The following is a 14883-nucleotide window of genomic DNA, read 5'->3' as shown; positions in this document are numbered from 1 at the left end:
AATTCTCTATTTTCCAAAAAAAAACAACAAACATTTAGACTAGGGGTGCTTACGTTAGCAATATTACTGTGTTGATGAGAAGAGCAATATAAATCATTAGGAGAGTCATCTAAAGTCTGCTCGCATTGGGGTTATATATTCAATCCATTTATTCCAGATTTGATAAAATGTTTCTTTTTGAGTTCTCAGGGAGTAGGTCAACTTTTCCATTTTAAATATTTCCAAGATAATTTCGTACCAATCTTCTAATGTAGGTGGTATTGGATTTAGCCATTTTCTAGTGATTGATTTCTTACTTGCCGCTAAGAGGGCCTGCAGCAACTTTATATCTTCCTTCTGTTCAAGGAACAATACATGCCCCAAATAGAGCGTCTCAAAGTTCAGAGGTATCTGGGACCTAAGTACCTTAACTAATGTTCTATGAACACCTTCCCAAAATAGACTTAATTTAGGGCAATCCCAGATTCTGTGCACTTTTCAATCTTATTTTAACTCTGTCCTAACTTTTATTGAGTGTATTGCAGCCATCAAATTCTAAATTTGTGTATCTTTACAAAACACAATTAAGTTAGTCAGTAAAACGATTGAAAATCTTTTCTTCGTACTTTTGTCAGTTAAATAAAGGTTCACGTGAATTAACATATCACAGATTTTTGTTTTTATTGCATTTTGGAAAATATCCCAACTTTTCTGGAAATGGGGTTTGTACATTCCCCTCTGGGTGCTCCAGTTTCCTCCTACATTCCAGGGTTAGGGTTAGTAGTTGTGGGCATACTCTGTTGGTGCTGGAAGCATAGTGACACTTGTGGGCTGCCCTCACATCCTCAGACTGTGTTGGCCGTTGACGTAAAACGACACATTTCACTGTATATGCTTCGATGTACATGTGACAAATAAAGCTAATCTCTGATCTTTAGTATTCACCTATTCTCTTTCTATGTATACCACACATAAAATAGAAGCTATAGATTTTACCTCCGAAGGTACACTTTAAAAGACGAACACCCCCCATCCTCATTAAACAAGCCACTGTTAAAACTAGGTCATTATTTGAATTATTGGCTAGTACACATGAAACTGGAATTGTGGCTCATAATCATCTATAATTAAAGACTTCTGTCCATCAACAAAACAACAGGTTATTTTTTTGCCTTTCTGATCATCTCAGACAAAAGACTTCTGTCCATCAGCAAAACAACAGGTTATTTTTTTGCCTTTCTGATCATCTCAGACAAATCAATCAAACCCAGACAGATGCTTGATTCCTGGTTTCCTTGTTGTAAAGACTTACAATTGCTGATTGTGTGTGCAGTGAACAATTACTGAGCAGCCGTGCTGATATAGCCCTGTGAAGAAGCCTTTGTGTTTTTCCGAGAAGCCTGCACCCTATTGCACAATCTCCAGTCACCAAAAGTGAAAATTTTTCAAAAAGCCATTTCCAAAATCAATGGTAACATCACACACAGGCCCTGGTTACCTACCAGGTGGTAATGTCTCCACGTTCTTTGCTTTTCCTTCTGCAATGCCGTTCTGACCATCCTTTCTCTTATTTGGATCCAAAGCATTCCACTCATCCTATAAAACAAAATTACATGGGAACAATTATTGTAAAATTAGTAAGAGTAATACCATTTTACTGTGATATACATCTAAAATAAACTTATCCCGATTTGGGGAACATCCACTTTATATTAAGACAGATGAAAGGACTGCAACACTAATTCCAAATGCATTGTAATACTCTATCTATTTTATGCTATATAAATGGGAAAGTCACCAAAGAAAGAAAGCGATTGAACCCAAATAACCTTGTTTCTCAGTGAACATGTACATTTACGGGCCTGCTAAACAAACCCCTTCAAACTTAATTTGGAAGAAAATGAATTGTGTCCAACCTTAGCATCCAGTCAAACCCAAGATACCAAAACTGGAAATCTATATGAAATTTTCACCCTAAGAAACTAAATGTCTTCTACACTACCTCCCGCACTTCCCATAATCACCCTTTCTCAGACATTAATCATTACAGGAAGGATGTGTAAGCTTTAGCGAGGATGCAGAGGAGATGCTGCTTGGATTATAAGAAAAGGTTGAGCGAGCTAAGGCTTTTCTCTTTGGAGTAGGATTAGGGAAGACTTAATAGAGTGTATAAGATGATATGAGGCATTGAATGTCAATGCTTTTTTCCCAGCATCGAAACAGCGAATACGAGAGGACATAATTTTAAGGAGATTGATAGAAAGTATGGAGGGGGCGGATACCAGAGGTAGGTTTGTTTTGAACACAGAAAGTGGTGAATGCATGGGAGGTGCTGCCGTGGGTGGTGGTAGGGACAGATACACAGAAACATAGAAAACCTACAGCACAATACAGGCCCTTCGGCCCACAAAGTTGTGCCGAACATGTCCCTACCTTAGAAATTACTAGCCTTACCTATAGCCCTCTATTTTACTAAGCTCCATGTACCTACCTAAAAGTCTCTTAAAAGACCCTATCATACCCGCCTCCACCACTGTTGCCGGCAACCTATTCCACGCACTCACCACTCTCTGAGTACCCTGACATCTCCTCTGTACCTACACCCCAGCACCTTAAACCTGTGTCCACTTGTAGCAACCACTTCAGCCCTGGGAAAAAGCCTCTGACTATCCACACGATCAATGCCTCTCATCATCTTATATACCTCTATCAGGTCACCTCTCATCCTCCGTCGCTCCAAAGAGAAAAGGCTGAGTTCACTCAACCTATTCTCATAAGGCATGCTCCCCAATCCAGGCAATGAACTTGTAAATCTCCTCTGCACCCTTTCTATGGTTTCCACATCCTTCCTGTAGTGAGGCGACCAGATCTGAGCACAGTACTCCAAGTGTGGTCTGACCAGGGTCTTACATGGCTAAAAACATTACCTCTCGGCTCCCAAATTCAATTCCACGATTGATGAAGGCCAATACACCGTACACCTTCTTAACCACAGAGTCAACCTGCGCAGCAGCTTTGAGTGTCCTATGGACTCGGACCCCAAGATCCCTCTGATCCTCCACACTGCCAAGAGTCTTACCATTAATACTATATTCTGCCATCATATTTGACCTACCAATATGAGCCACTTCACACTTATCTGGGTTGAACTCCATCTGCCACTTCTCAGCCCAGTTTTACATCCTATCGCTGTAACTTCTGACAGCCCTCCACACTATCCACAACACCTCCAACCTTTGTATCATCAGCAAACTTACTAACTCATCCCTCCACTTCCTCATCCAGGCCATTTATAAAAATCACGAAGAGTAAGGGTCCCAGAACAGATCCCTGAGGCACACCACTGGTCACTGACCTCCATGCAGAATATGACCCGTCTACAACCACTCTTTGCTTCTGTGGGCAAGCCAGTTCTTGATCCACAAAGCAATGTCCCCTTGGATCCCATGCTTCCTTACTTTCTCAACTGGGGACATTTGGCACATGGGTTAAAGACAAATTGAGGGTAATGCATGATGGCAGCTTTAGATTGACCTTTGAGTAGGTTAAAAAGTCGGCACAACATCATGGGCCAAATGACCTGTACTGTGCTGACCTGTTTTATATTCTTTTCTCCTTCCTATCGCTGTACACCAACTCCCTCATCCATTCTATTCAGAACTTCACTGAAGTCCAGTCATGCCTGAACTCAACATGCTTTGAACAAAGCCATGTGGGATTCAGCAGTAGATGTTCAATGATGAGAAGACAGATCAAAAAAGAGACATCAAATACTGCACTGATTAGGAACCACTTTTCTACCGCTGGTAGAAAAACTGTCAAACAAGGTGTAACAGCAGGCTGAAATAAAGTTTTATCTGGATGAGATAGAGTAAATCTGTAAACTAGAGTTCAATTGCTGTCTGAAGCTCAGTAAGATCAGAGACGAGCAAAAAGAACGTGCACAGCTTACAGCCTCATGACATCTCAGAATCAAACTTGGGTTTACTGTCACTGACAAATGCCGCAAAATGTGTTGTTTTGTGGCAGCAGAACAATGCAAGACACAAAATAACTATTTTTACAAATAAAATAAATAAGAAGCACAAAAGAGGAATAGTGAGGTAGTGAGGGAGAACTGGATAATTAAACTGGGGTCGTTGTCCCTGTAATAGTGTCACACTGACCGCAATACTACCATGCCACCCCTTGGGTGAGAAAAACTGCTGAGATGTATAAAGTTAACATTTATAACCCATTTGCAGCAAGCCCCAATTCACTCAGCACAGCATCAATAACCAGAAGGGTAGAACCAAAAAATCTAATGGAAATTTATAAATAAGTAGCTGGGCTACTTTACTAACCCTAACACCTTTTGTGAGGAAAGAATTACAGGATAAGATCGTGGGAGGGGGAATGGGGGGGCCTTTGGAGCTCTAACATTTCACTAAGATTCATTCTTTGAGGTTTTTTTCTGTTTTGAGTATGTCGGTGAAGAGTGAGAATTTCAGGTTATATATTGGGTACATTCTCTGATAGTAAATGGAACATTGAAATAGACAAAGTTAGAGATAAGTCAGAGGGCAGGAGAAATAGAAGGGAGTGCAGGCAATGACAGCAGAAGGCAAGATGGAGAACAAAGGGATAAAAGGCATTACAATCAAGATGGAGGACGAAGATAACGAAGTAAGGAGACGGAGCCTGGTTTATGTGAACAATCCCTGAGGGAACAGAAATGAGGGAAAAGGAGAGGTGGAGGCAAAAGGGAAGAGGCAATGTACTGCTGTAGTGACTAGTACAAATTAACGTCATTGGAGATCAGAGGAAAAAGCAAGCAAAGAAACAGAAATGAGTAGATGCTTTTATATTTTAAAAAATATTTTAATTAAAAGACATTTAATTTAACTTTTAATTATGAATTAGATTTAATGCACAAAGGTCCATAGATATGCAGACAGAGATATTTAGCACAAATCAATTATAACTTTGGAAAAATTAGCCATCTCTCTGCTGTACAGCTTCACATGTATTAGCTTTCAGACAGTGAAGCACTTAGAGTTCTATTCGGGAACTGTTCACTTTAGTGACCCAGAATCTCTCTGTCCTACAAAAGTACTTTTTTTGCTTTACTCTGAAAAGATAGGTGAATAATCAGGTCTGAGATTATAGAACCCGGTACTCTACTCAGTTTTTGGGATTGTTGGCAAGGCAACATTCATTGCCTTGATTTCAGGTTTATCATACGTACATTGAAACTTTAAGTGAAATGCATCGTGTGCATTAACAACCAACATACCCAAGGATGTGCTGGGGGCAGCCCACAAATGTCGCCACACATTCCAGCACCAACATATCATGTCCACAATGTTCAGCAGAACAACACAAACAGCCACAAGAAAACTAACAAAACAACAGCAAACAAACCACTTTCCCAAATATAAACAAACCAAACCAAAGACACACACACACACACACCCCTCCAACCCCAGGACAGGCTGCCTCGGGGCCTACTGTCCTTTAACTGCTGAGCATCTAGATTCTAGGCTCTGACTCCAGCTACTTTGATAGCTCCATCATGGGCAGTATTCTCCCCAGCAGAGGGCATCTTCAAAAGCTGATGTCTCAAATAGGCAGCATCTATCATTAGAGACCCCTCACCATCCTCCCTCACTGCTACCATCAGGGAGGTGGTACAGGAGCCTTAAGACCCACACTCAAATTTTTAGGAGCAGCTTCTTGCCCTCCACCATCAGATTTCTAAATGGACTATCAACCCACCTCATTATTTTGCTCCCTGTTTGCATTCTTACTGTAATTTATAGTATTTTTGTATTGCACTGTACTCTTGCTGCAAAACAAATTTCAAAACATACACTCAGTGGTCACTTTATTAGGAATACCTGCTCATTAGTGCTGATATCTAATCGGCCAATCATGTGGCAGCAGCGCAATGTATAAAAGCATGCAGATATGGTCAAGATATTCCATTGTTGTTCAAACCAAACATAGAATGGGGAAGAAGAGTGATCCAAGTACCTAACAGAGTGGCTATTGAGTGCCTGTCAGTGATAATAATCTTGATTCTGATTCCTTCTCAATGCCATCCAATAGCTTTATCACTATTGCTAAGAACAATACTTACAATAATGTTTTCCACATTACTAACTGAATTTACATTCCATGTCTGCCATTTGAACTCAAACCTCAGGCTATTAGTCCAGAACCCTTGGTTACTTAACTGTAGTCCAATATCCATGCCCCATAATTAAGCAGAATTTTATCATTGCAGACATAGATCATTTACAGAGAAATACATAGCTAGCAGTACAGAATTTGCCAACTATTCCATCTGACTAGTCTAAACTAAAATATAACGGGAGCCAGAAAACTGAAATTAAAATATAGCACTGGAAATGTTTTGTAGAACCGTAGGTCCCACACTATCAAGTTCAGGAAGTTATTACCCTATAGCCATCGGGCTCCTGAACCTATGTGCTTAACTTCATTCACCACAACTCTGAACTGATTCCACAACCTACAGACGCACTTTCAAGAATTCTACAACTCACCTTCTTAGCATTATTTATTTAAATGTGTGATTTGTCCTTTGCACATTGGTTGTTTGTCAATCTTGACATATAGTTTTTCATAAATTTTAAATCATTTCTTTATTTTCATGTAAATGCATGCAAATAAATGAATATCAAGTGTGCGGTGACATATATGTACTTTGATAATAATTTTACCTTGACTTTTGAACATCCATGGCGAGAGAGAGAATAGAGTTTCAGACAAAGACTTTGACTCAGAAAGGTCTACACTGGCCAGATAAGCCTCCACCCACTCTGCTTCATTTCACCCTTCCTACAAAGACTATTCTTTTCTTCTTCACGTGTTTATTTACCTTTTCTTGAACACAACTTTTCTATTCATTTCAGCTACTCCTTCTAAAAGCAATTCCACCTTCTCACCCAACTCTCTTGGGGAAAAAATATCCTTGTGGATTTATTAGGTCAATTTATTTATCAGCTCTGGATTTGGACATTTTCTTCTTCTTCCTAAGCCCATCACTCCTACTGGGGCAAAGGCTGATGACAGTAACTTGCCAGAGTCCTCTATCCTGGGCTGACAGAAGGTTGATCAGCCCTGCGGCTTCTGTCCTCACCACTTGACTTCATACGTCTTCTAGGTGAAGATACTTCCTCTTCCAGGAATGAGATCTTTAGAGCTTCTGTTAGTGTTTCTGTAGCTCTGGGTTTTAAGGGGATGGGGTTGATAGCCCCATACCCAACCCACCTCCTTTTGCAGTCCATGGTGGAGTTGAACATCTTCACAAGTATACAAAATTAGTATGCAAAATTAGGAGTATAGATAGGTTTAATGGTAGCAGGCTTTTTCCACTGAGGCTGGGTGAGGTTAAGGGTGAATGGTGAAATATTTAAGGGGAACCTGAGGGGGAGCTTCTGCACTCAGAAAGTAGTGTGAGTGTGGAACAAGCTGCCAAAGAAGTGGTGGATACCAGTTTGATTTCAATATTTAGAAATTTAGATAAATACATGGACGGAAGGTGTTATGATACAAGTGCAGAGTCAAGGCAGAATAACAGTTTCTGTACTGCAGTGCTCTAAAACTCTACGAAAAGAAAATCTCTCTCTGGGCGCCATCTATATTCTGAACAAATATTGAGCTGCAAAGGGACATTCATCACATAGAGATACAGAAGTGTTGTACTCTCAAAGGTCCATGTTCTTCTTTTACTGATGTACATGAACTACCTAAGAGAAGCTCATTTCTAGTTGTCTCATTACAGGAAGGACGTGCAAGCTTTAGAGAGGGTGCAGAGGAGATTTACCAGGATGCTGGCCAGGATTGGAGAGCAAGCCTAATGACGAAAGGTTGAACAAGCTAGATCTTTTCCTCATTGGAGTGCAGGATGATGAGAAGTGACTTGATAGAGGTGTACAAGATGATAAAAAGCACAGACAGAGGGGACAGCCAGAGACTTCTTCCCCAGGACAGAAATGGCTAATATGCGGAGGTTTAACTTTAGGGTGATTGGAGTAAAGTATGGCCGGGGGGGGGGGGTCAGAGTTAGTTTTTTTTAAAACACAGGGAGAGGTGGGTCCATTGAATACACTGCCAGGGGTGGTGTAGAGGTAGGTTAAAAAGTTGGCTGAAGGGCCTGTACTGTTCTATATACTAAGTTTAAAAAAATTTACAGTTGACCACCATCTGAAAATCGATTTTAAATGGGTAGTCTAAGGAATCAAGAGGATTTCGACCGGACCGACAATTTATAATGAAATTAAAAATGCTGAATACTGATAAAACAGATGGCATGTGCCCCAGGTCTCTACCACCACCTTATTTTCTCTTTGACAGTTTGACAGTTTGTAATTGCAGTGCTGTATGTCTACAATAGTGCAGTCAAATTAACTCAAGCTTATTGCCAAAGGCATAGGTACACTGAGCTCCAGATAGTGAAAAACCTGCTGCAGCAGCACCATGGACACAGAGATGCAGCCTCCACAACTTCATTGTCCACTTGATAATATGCATGTTAAATTTCAAAATAAGACAGTGCTTATCAAAATAGTTCCTGGATTCTGATGCATTGTTATCCAAAATGCAAATTGAGCTCATGAACAACAACACTATATAAATAAAATTCAACCCTTCTATTAAACAGGCTTATTTGCAAGAGCACACAGGAAGTGCTGGAGGAACTCAGCAGGCCAGGCAGTATCTATAGAAAACAGCAGTCAACGTATCAGGCAGAGACCCTTCATCAGGCATTTCCGTCACCTCTCCCCCTTTCTCAATCTCTTTGTTTCCATCTCTGGAGACAGTTTATCTACTAATGTCTATTATAAACATACTGACTCTCACAGCTACCTCAACTATACCTCTTCCCACCCTGTTACTTGTAAAAATGCCATCCCTTTCTGTCAACTCCTCCATCCTCACTGCATCTGCTCTTAGGATGAGGCTTTTCATTTCAGAATAAATGAGATGCCCTCCTTCTTCAAAGAAAGGGGCTTCCCTTCCTCCACCATCAATGCTGCACTAAACCGCATCTCTTCCATTTCGTGCACGTCTGCCCTCACCTCATCCTCCCACCACCCCACCCGGGATAGGGTTCCTCTTGTCCTCACTTACCACCCCACCAGCCTCCTCGTCCAGTACATAATTCTCGGTAACTTCCACCATCTCCAACGGGATCTCACCACCAAGCATGGCTTTCCCTCCCCCCACCTTCCACTTTCCGCAGGGATTACTCCCTATGTGACTCCTTTGTCCATTCATCCCTTCCCACTGATCTCCCTCCTGGTACTTATCCTTGCAAGCAGATCAAGTGCTACACCTGCCCTTACACCTCCTCCCTCACTACCAAACAGTCCTTCTAAGTGAGGCAAAACTTCACCTATGAGTCTGTTGGGGTCATCTACTGTATACAATGCCCCCAATGTAGCCACTTGTATGTTGGTGAGACCCAATGTAAATAGGACGCCAAGCACCTATGTTCCATCTGCCAGAAAAAGTGGAATCTTCCAGTGGCCAGCCATTTTAATTCTACTTCCCATTCCCATTCCGACATGTCAATCCATGGCCTCCTCTACGGTCACAATGAGGCCATACTCAGGTTGGAGGAGCAACACCTTATATTCCGTCTGGGTAGCCTTCAAGCTGAAGGCATGTTCATCGATTTCTCGAACTTCTGGTAATGGCCAACCCCCACCCACCCCCAACACCCACCATTCCCCATTCCCATTTCCCCCTCTCAATTTATCTCCCTACCTGCTCATTGCCCCCCTCTGGTGCTCCTTCCCCTTTTCTTTCTTCCATGCCCTTTCACTCTCTCCTATTAAGATTCCCCCTTCTCCAGCCCTGTATCTTTCTCACCAATCAACCTCCCAGCTCTTTCCTTCACCCCTCCCCATCTTGGTTTCACCCATCACCTTGTATTTCTCTTTCCCCTTCCACCTTCTAACTCTCTCTCCTCATCTTTTTTTTCCTCATCGATTGTACTCTTTTCCATAGATGCTGCCCAGCCTGCTGAGTTCCTCCAGCATTTTGTGTGGGTTTCCAGCATCTGCAGATTTTCTCTTGTTGGGAAAAAACTCTTGGCCAAATACATTATGAAATTACCTCTGGAGTAACATGAGGTTCTGAGGCAGGATGAATCAGAAAGGGATGACAATTAGTGTTGGGTTTATTTAAAGCATATAGACAATCCACCACGTACCAAAGTGTCAACACATGCTAATGTTCTCTTCTACTTATTAATAGTTCCTTCTGCTTGCAGAGCGAGATTAGTTGGTGATACTGAAGGTTAATTGAGGTGGACCAGTCACGAGGCCTGTAATAAAACAGTCAAGTCAACGTTTTACTTTCTCTATTAACCTGTGCTTCGGGAGACTGCTCACGGCACACATTAACTCCAACCTCGACCCAGCACAATTCACCTACTTCTATGCAGACACTATCTCCCTGGCCCTGCACTCATCTCTGGAGCACATGGATAGTAAATACACCTACTTTAGACTGTTGTTTATTGACTACAGCTCCACCTTCAACACTATAACTCCAAGCAAACTGATCACCAAACTCCAGTTCCTGAGAGTCAACAGCTCCCTCTGCAAGTGTATCCTCGACTTTCTGATCTACAAACTGTAATCAGTAAGGATAGGCAGCAACACCTCTGCTGTGATTATCCTGAACAATTAGTGCTCCACAAGGCTGGGTCCTCAGCCCCCCTACTCCCAGTACACTCATGACCGCGTGACCAGATTCTGCTCCAACTCCATCAACAAGTTTGCAGATGATAACATTGTAGTGAGCCTCATCTCAAATAGTGGTAAGTCAGAGTACAGGAAGGGGATAGGGAGCTTCAAAACATGGTGTCATGGTAACAACCATTCCCTCGATGTCGGCAAAACAAAAGAGCTGGCCACTGACTTCAGGAAGGGGAGTGGTATACAGGTTCCCACCTACATTCATGGTGGTGAGGTCAAGAGGGCTAAGAGCTCCAAGTTCCTAGGAGTGAACATCACCAATAGCCTGGCCTGATCCAACAATATAAATGTCATTGACAAGAAAGCTCGCCAATGCCTCTACTTCCTCAACAGGCTGAAGAAATTCATCATGTCCCCATCAACCCTTACCAATTTTTTAGTCAATGCACCATAGAAAGCATTCTGTCTGGTTGCATCATGGCTTGGTATAGCAACTGCTCAGCACATAACAACATAAAACCCAAGAGATTTGTCAACACAGCTCAGCAAATCACAGAAACCAGCCCACCCTCCATGGACTCTGTCTATACTTCTCACTGCCTCAGTAATGAAGCCAGTATAATCAACGGCCCCACCCACCCCAGATATTCTTTCTTCTCTCCAATCAAGCAGAAGATACAAAAGCCTGAAAGCACATACTACTAGGCTCAAGGACAGCTTCTACCACGCTGTTATAAGAAAATTAAAGCATTCCCTAGGACTCTAGATATGGCCTTGCACTTTAATGTTAACCTGCTCTTTCTCTGTAGCTACTGCACTGTTATTACACAAAATAATCTGTAGATGCTGGGATCAAAGCAACTCCCACAGCATGCTGGAGGAACTCAGCAGGTCGGGCAGCATCAGTGGAAATGATGAGTCGACGTTTTGGGCTGGAACCCTTCTTCAGGACCGAACAAAGAAGGAGGGGGAAGGATTTGAAGAATGCTTGTATGTTCAGTTGAAAGACCAGTAATTTAAAGACAAAGGGGTGGGGGAGGGGAAGCAGGGACGTCATAGGCAGGAAAACAATGGGTAGTAGAAGAAGGAGGCGGAACCATGAGGGAGGTGATAGGTAGCTGGGGGAGGGGGCAGAGTGAAATAGGGATAGAGGACGGGAGGGGAAGGGAATTACCAGAAGTTGGAGAATTCTATGTTCATACCAAGGGGCTGGAGACTACCTAGACGGTATATGAGGTGTTGCTCCTCCAACCTGAGTTTAGCCTCATCATGGCAGTAGAGGAGGCCATGTATGGACATATCTGAATGGGAAGCAGAGTTGAGGTAGGTGGCTACCGGGAGATCCTGTCTGTTGTGGCGGACGGAGCAGAGGTGCTCGACAAAGCAGTCCCCCAATCTGCATCGGGTTTCACCGATGTAGAGGAGGCCGCACTGGGAGCACCGGATGCAATAGATGACCCCAACAGACTCACAAGTGAAGTGTTGCCTCACCTGGAAGGACTGTTTGGGGCCCTGAATGGTGGCAAGAGAGGAGGTGTAGGGACAGGTGTAGCACTTACGCTTACAGGGATAAGTGCTGAGTGGGAGATCCGTGGGGATGGACGTGCGGATAAGGGAGTCGCGGAGGGACCAATCCCTGTGGAAAGTGGAGAGGGAAAGATGTGCTTAGTGGTGGGGTCCTGTTGAAGGTGGCGGAAGTTGCGGAGGATAATGTGCTGGATCCGGAGGCTGGTGGGGTGGTAGGTAAGGACAAGGGGAACTCTGTCGCTGTTGTGGTTGCAGGAGGATGGGGTGAGGGCCGAAGTGCAGGAAATGGAGGAGATGTGGGTGAGGGCATCATTGATGACGGTAGAAGGGAAACCACAATCCTTAAAGAAAGAGGACATTTGAGATGTTCTGGAACGGAAAGCCTCATTCTCGGAGCAGATGCGGCGGAGACGGAGGAACTGGGAATAGGGAATGGCATTTTTGCATGTGGCAGGATAGTTGAGGTAGTTATGAGAGTCAGTGGGCTTGTAGAAGATGTCAGTGGACAGTCCGTCTCCAGAGATGGAGACCGAGACATCGAGAAAGGGGAAAGAAGTGTCCGAGATAGACCAAGTGAATTTGAGGGCTGGGTGGAAGTTTGAAGTAAAGTCGATGAAATTGACGAGCTCAGCATGGGTGCAGGAAGCAGCACCAATGTAGTCGTCAATGTACCGAAGGAAAAGTTGGGGAGCAGTACCAAAATAGGTTTGGAGCATAGACTGTTCCACATAACCAACGAAAAGGCAGGCGTAGCTGGGTCCCATGCGAGTTCCCATAGCTACACCCTTAGTCTGAAGAAAGTGGGAAGAGCCAAAAGAGAAGTTATTAAGTGTGAGAACCAGTTCCGCCAACCGGAGGAGGGTAGTGGTGGTGGTGGTGATATGCATCCCATGCCCTCCACCTCTTCAATAACTTCCAGTTCCCAGGTCCCAACCACTTCATTTTTACTATGGATGTCCAATCCTTATTCACCTCCATTCCCCATCAAGAAGGCCTCAAAGCCCTCCGCTACTTTCCTGAATAATAGACCTCACCAGTTCCCCTCCGGTTGGCGGAACTGGATCTCACACTTAATAACTTCTCTTTTGCCTGCCTCTTCATTGGTTATGTGGAACAGTCTATGCTCCAAACCTGTTCTGGTACTGCTCCCCAACTTTTCCTTTGGTACATTGACGACTACACTGGTGCTGCTTCCGGCACCCATGCTGAGCTCGTCAATTTCATCGACTTTAATTCAAACTTCCACCCAGCCCTCAAATTCACTTGGTCTATCTCGGACACTTCTTTCCCCTTTCTCGATGTCTCGGTCTCCATCTCTGGAGACGGACTGTCCACTGACATCTTCTACAAGCCCACTGACTCTCATAACTACCTCGACCACCTGCCACATGCAAAAATGCCATTTCCTATTCCCAGTTCCTCCATCTCCGCCGCATCTGCTCTGAGGATGAGGCTTTCCGTTCCAGGACATCTCAAATGTCCTCTTTCTTTAAGGATTGTGGTTTCCCTTCTACCGTCATCAATGATGCCCTCACCCGCATCTCCTCCATTTCCTGCACTTCGGCCCTCACCCCATCCTCCCGCAACCACAACAGAGACAGAGTTCCCCTTGTCCTTACCTACCACCCCACCAGCCTTCAGATCCAGCACATTATCCTCCGCAACTTCCGCCACCTTCAACAGGACCCCACCACTAAGCACATCTTTCCCTCTCCACCCCTCTCTGCTTTCCGCAGGGATTGGTCCCTCCGCATGTCCATCCCCACGGATCTCCCACCCAGCACTTATCCTTGTAAGCGTAAGTGCTACGCCTGTCCCTACACCTCCTCTCTTGCCACCAATCAGAGCCCCAAACAGTCCTTTCAGGTGAGGCAACACTTCACTTGTGAGTCTGTTGGGGTCATCTATTGTATCCAGTGCTCCCGGTGCGGCCTCTTCTACATCGGTGAAACCCGACGCAGATTGGGGGACCGCTTCATCGAGCACCTCTGCTCTGTCCGCCACAACAGACAGGATCTCCCAGTAGCCACCCACTTCAACTCTGCCTCCCATTCCCATTCAGATATGTCCATACATGGCCTCCTCTACTGCCATGATGAGGCTAAACTCAGGTTGGAGGAGCAACACCTCATATACCGTCTAGGTAGTCTCCAGCCCCTTGATATGAACATAGAATTCTCCAACTTCTGGTAATTCCCTTCCCCTCCCTTCCTCTATCCCTATTTCACTCTGCCCCCTCCCTCAGCTGCCTATCAGCTCCCTCATGGTTCCACCTCCTTCTTCTACTACCCATTGTTTACCTGCCTATGATGTCCCTGCTTCCCCTCCCCCACCCCTTTGTCTTTAAATTACTGGTCTTTCAACTGAACATACAAGCATTCTTCAAATCCTTCCCCCTCCTTCTTTGTTCAGTCCTGACGAAGGGTTCCGACCCGAAACATCGACTCATCGTTTCCACTGATGCTGCCCAACCTGCTGAGTTCCTCCAGCGTGCTGTAAGCGTTGCACTGTTATTAGTTTCCCTCATTCTACACTGCACTATGTAATGATCTGATCTGTATGAACAATATGCAAGACAAACTTCTTACTGAGCCTCAGTATACACCACAACAATAAACCAATTCTAAAATCCAATTCCCAATTCAGTGCTTCAGAATCAGAA

The 14883-nt window shown here is 43.9% G+C and overlaps 1 protein-coding gene across 1 annotated transcript in view; it reads right to left on the bottom strand.

Moving 5' to 3' along the window:
- Nucleotides 1–14883, bottom strand: part of galnt2 (UDP-N-acetyl-alpha-D-galactosamine:polypeptide N-acetylgalactosaminyltransferase 2) — a 128064-nt gene that overhangs the window by 89466 nt on the left and 23715 nt on the right. Inside the window, exon 2 of the mRNA XM_063039920.1 lies at nucleotides 1482–1575. Coding sequence (XP_062895990.1) covers nucleotides 1482–1575 — 94 coding nt within the window. The remainder of the gene's footprint in view (nucleotides 1–1481; nucleotides 1576–14883) is intronic.

Source organism: Mobula hypostoma, chromosome 2 (assembly GCF_963921235.1).
Source record: "Mobula hypostoma chromosome 2, sMobHyp1.1, whole genome shotgun sequence".
Lineage (NCBI taxonomy): Eukaryota > Metazoa > Chordata > Chondrichthyes > Myliobatiformes > Myliobatidae > Mobula > Mobula hypostoma.
Note: the sequence above shows the minus strand (reverse complement) of the source record. Positions and strands in the feature narration are given on the sequence as shown.